This window comes from Plasmodium reichenowi, chromosome 9, assembly GCF_001601855.1.
Source record: "Plasmodium reichenowi strain SY57 chromosome 9, whole genome shotgun sequence".
Taxonomy (NCBI): Eukaryota; Apicomplexa; class Aconoidasida; order Haemosporida; family Plasmodiidae; genus Plasmodium; species Plasmodium reichenowi.
In genome coordinates, this window is record NC_033654.1 from 570797 (window position 1) to 575609 (window position 4813).

The 4813-nt window shown below is 17.9% G+C and overlaps 2 protein-coding genes across 2 annotated transcripts; one reads left to right on the forward strand and one right to left on the reverse strand.

The window, feature by feature from the left end:
- Positions 1–199: 199 nt before the first annotated feature.
- On the forward strand, positions 200–1300 carry PRSY57_0913200 (ribonuclease H2 subunit C, putative; the record flags this gene model as incomplete). The annotated part of the gene is made up of 1 exon (XM_020114787.1): positions 200–1300. The coding sequence occupies one exon, from the start codon at positions 200–202 to the stop codon at positions 1298–1300; it is 1101 nt and encodes a 366-aa protein (XP_019970487.1).
- A 446-nt stretch (positions 1301–1746) lies between these two features.
- PRSY57_0913300 (hypothetical protein) lies at positions 1747–3897 on the reverse strand (the record flags this gene model as incomplete). Its single annotated transcript, XM_012907373.2, has 1 exon — positions 1747–3897. The coding sequence occupies one exon, from the start codon at positions 3895–3897 to the stop codon at positions 1747–1749; it is 2151 nt and encodes a 716-aa protein (XP_012762827.2).
- Positions 3898–4813: the final 916 nt, after the last annotated feature.

Sequence of the window (4813 nt, forward strand, 5' to 3'; positions counted from 1 at the left end):
TATATTTATTTTTATATATATATTTTTTTTTATTTTTTTTTTTTTTTTTTTTTTTTTTTTTTAAATTTATTTTTTTTATTTTTATATTTTTTTTTTTTTTTTTTTTTTTTTTTTTTTTTTTTTTTTTATAAAATATACATAATAATATATATATTGGAAATTTTATCAATTGATCAATTTAATCTTTTTAATTTTAAAGATGATTTCTTTTTTTAACGAAGATACAAAAGAAGAAGAAAAATTATTACAAGAAATATTAGAGAAGAAGAATGATAAGATACCAAATATCTTAAAAGAAATAGTGACCTCTCATTTATCAAGAGGTGATACACAGAAAAAAGAGGCATCGTTAAGTATAAAAAATGAAGAGGTATACTATGATAAAAGACAATATGAATATAAAGAATGTGATAGAGATAACATAAAGGAGAATATAAAGTACACAAGTAATAATATATATGATAGTAAGGATTGTAATACAGCTTTAAATTATAGTAATGAAGAGTTATTAAATGTTAAAGTTGATACAAATATATTTTCTTTTCATATAAAAAAAAATGGGAAAATAAATTCGGATATATTCTTTATACCTTATAATAGTATAGATGATGAAGATGTGATAACAGAATATACATATAGTTATAATTATTATGATATATATCCAGTAAATATTGAACAGGTTAATAAATCTTTTCATTCAAATAAAAAAAGGAAAATAATAAAAAATAAAAATATTAATACAAATAATCAATTATTAATAAAGAAGGAAATAAATGAAGATAATAATGATATAAATAATGAAAAAAATGAAGATAATAATGATATAAATAACGAAAAAAATGAAGATAATAATGATATAAATAACGAAAAAAATGAAGATAATAATGATATAAATAACGAAAAAAATGAAGATAATAATAATATAAATAACGAAAAAAATGAAAATTATAATGATATAAAAAACAAAAGATCTAACTTCCAAAAATTATTAGTTCATTTTAGAGGCAGATTATTTATTGGATGTCATATAAATTATTCATATTTTAAAATAAAAACATTCTTAGCAATGATAAAAAACAATGAAAATATAGATGATACAGAAAATTTACCTCTTTTTAATTATGTTAATAAAAATATACAAACATATAATTTAATTGAAAATGCTACATATTGGAAACAGGATGAATATCCTGATTATACTGATCAAAATATACAAAAACTTTTCTTCTTTCTTATTTTAATTCCTTTAAATAATTACAATGAAGAAGAAAGCGAATTAAATTATGATGTCGTTTTTTGATAGTAACTACCTAAATGGATAATATTCAAACATATAAATAAATATATATATATATATATATATATATATATATGTTATATTAAAAATAATGGATATAAATTAAATTAGACAAAAAAAATAATAATAAATGTATACACATCAGATATACAACGTATAAAAATATACCAAATATATATCGTATAATATACGTATACACAAATATTTTAATTTGTAAAAAATTAGTGTAATTATAATATATATATATATATATATATATACATATACATGTATTACATATGTTGATTCCTTTTCGTTTTATTTTTTTTTTTTTTTATTTTTTTATTTTCTTTATTTTTTTTTTATTTTTTTATTTTTTTATTTTCTTTATTTTTTTTTTATTTTTTTATTTTTTTTTTATTTTTTTATTTTTTTTTATTTTTTAATCCTTTTACCATTTCCCTTATTAATCACATTTGACATTTTTGAATTTTATCTTTATATAACATCAAACTTTTTATAGATAAATAAATATTTTTGCTCCTTATTTTATTCTTAATATCATCATTTAAAAACAGAATAGATTTCTTAATATCTTTAGTATCCTCTACCTCGTTTTTATCATAAAATTGTTTATGTTCCTTTAGCTGATCATCAATTTTATTTGTTTGACCAATAAGATTTTTATTACCATTAATTATATAATAAAGGTATGTACCTAACGTTTCTGAATATATATCAAGAGCACTCATACTATTGATTAAAATTAAAATGTCTTTAATTATATATTCATTATTAATAATATGAATGGTTTTTTCTTTTTGTAATATATGTAAAGCTTTTTTTAATATTATATAAACTAATTCATTTTTTATTTTATTCTTTGAAAAAACATATGCTGATAAAGCAAGATGATGTATGCTAGCTGTGTCAATAAGTTTTTTTAAATATATTTGGTATAGATTTATAATATCATCATTAGAAATGTTTAATTTTGTATAATAATATAAAATATTACATAATGTAGATATATTCATTTTTCTTATATTTAAAATAAATTTAGCATTTATATTAGATATTATATTTTCATTTTTATTTTTATATTTTACCATACTATTTAGTATAAAACATAATTGTTTTTCATCACAAGAATAAATTTTTTTTTGAATTTCTTTAAATATATTATCTATATATATAGGGTTATGTATATTCATTTTTATGTATCCATTAATAATTAATGATAGATGTCGAATTGTTGTCAGATGCAATTTTTTATTTATTTCTTCGCTAATTATATGTAAAAATTCAATCGGCTTTTCATAAAAAATACGACAACAGGAATTGATAATTAATGATAACGATTGTGTATTCATCTTGTCGATTCTTTTTGTAATTTCGAATAAAAGCATTAGAAATAGTTTATTCAGCACATCTTTTTTTTCTTTCATAGTTAACATATCTATATATTTATGTCTTTCTGAACAAATATTTTCATCATGTGTTGAATTGTAATTTGGGTCTTTTACACACCTATTTAAAATGTTATTATAACTATCATTATTATAACTATCATTATTATAACTATCATTATTATAACTATCATTGTTATTATTATTATTATTATTATTATTATTATTATTATTGTTCATGTTGTTATTTTTTTTATCCGTTATTTCGTGTGAAACAACGTTCACATATTCACCTACACCAAAGGTACCTTCTTGTAAATTCTTCTTTGCCTTATCCATTTTTAAACAATCCTCTGATCTCACATTATTATTTTTGTAATTTATATGAATGAGCTTATTTTTAATAAAGGGTTTGCCAACAGTATTATCATCATGGTTCATAAATAAATGATCCTTCTTATATTCATCGACAGAAATTTTTTTTAATTCTTCCTGTTCTTCTCTAAAAAATTCAGGTGATGGCTTCATAATTTGGGAAAAGGAATTTAGTAACATAGCCAAACCTTGCGGTGTACATTCTTTTTTATATTTATTAAAATGTTCTAAAAAATAAATTAATAATTCAAGAGAGTGTTTTCGCATATGCGAATCATTACAATGTTTTGTATAAGCACTTAAAATTAAAACAATAGGAAAGGAATAATTATTACAAGTGTTGCTTTTACTAACAATAGAATTAATAACACTATTCATATCTATTATTTTTATATTTTTTATTTTATTTAAAAATATTTCAAACAAATTCTTATCAACATAATTTAAATTATTTAATGCATGACATACATGAGCACATGATAATAAATCTATATTAGATATTTCCTTATTCTTTATATGTTCAATAAGTTTATAAATTATTCTTATATCTCTATATCTTACTTTTGAATATGCATATAAAATCCTACCAATTTCTTTCATATTAAAACTATCAGATATTTTATGAATACGTTCACTTAATTTTTCCCATGTTATTTTATCATATGGACCTTCCTCACACACTCTCTCCGTAATTTTTGTAATACGACTATGGCTCATCCAAGGGATACCAGCCAATGTATCGTAAGATACATCTTTCTTATTTATTAAAGAAAAATAAAAAATCCCTGCATGATTTCTTAGTACATTATTAAGTATCTTTATTCTGATATTTAGCATTATATAATACAATATCTCCAAAATATATATATATATATAAATAAAATGAACATATAATTATATATATTCACTCCGTTCAATAGATAATCTTTAAATCATAATTTGGTTTATCATTTTTAAATATCATATATATAATTCCTTAATTGTACCATTGTGTAATAAAAAGTATAACATAGATTTATACATTATCTACATTACGAATAAGGTTCATTTTATAAAACATATATACATATATATATATATATATATTTTATATATATTTCCTTTTTTTTACATATATGTTCACACTATAATAAGAACACAATTTATTACTTGCAGATTCTATCTCTATTTAATAACAAAGTTACAAAAATATAAAAAAAGCATATTTTCTATATAAAATATTCACTCATATTATATATTTATTTTATTATTATAATATATATATATATATATATATTTTTTTATATGCACCGGTTTAAAAAAAATTATGTGTTTATGCATAAATAAAAAAATTGTTAGTAATAATAATATATATATATATATACATAATAATGCATAAATCCTTCACTTCTTATATAATTTTGTACATAAAAAAATTAACATTTAATCCATCCTTTTATATTAATTATTTTGTTACATTTAACCATTAGAAAGGTATAGTTATGGTTTAAATATAAAACATATATATATTTGTTTTTCTTCCCAATTAATAATAATAAATATATTCTTACCATAAGAGATGTTATCATAAATATGAATTTATGAGGCAGAAAAAAAAATAAGAAAAAAAAAAAAAAAAAAAAAAAAAAAAAAAAAAAAAAAAAAAAAAAAAAAAAAAAAAAAAAAAAAAAAAAAATAAAAAAAAAAAATAATTTTATATATTTTAAAAAAATTTTATTTTTAAAAAAAATAAATTTATATAATTTAATATTAA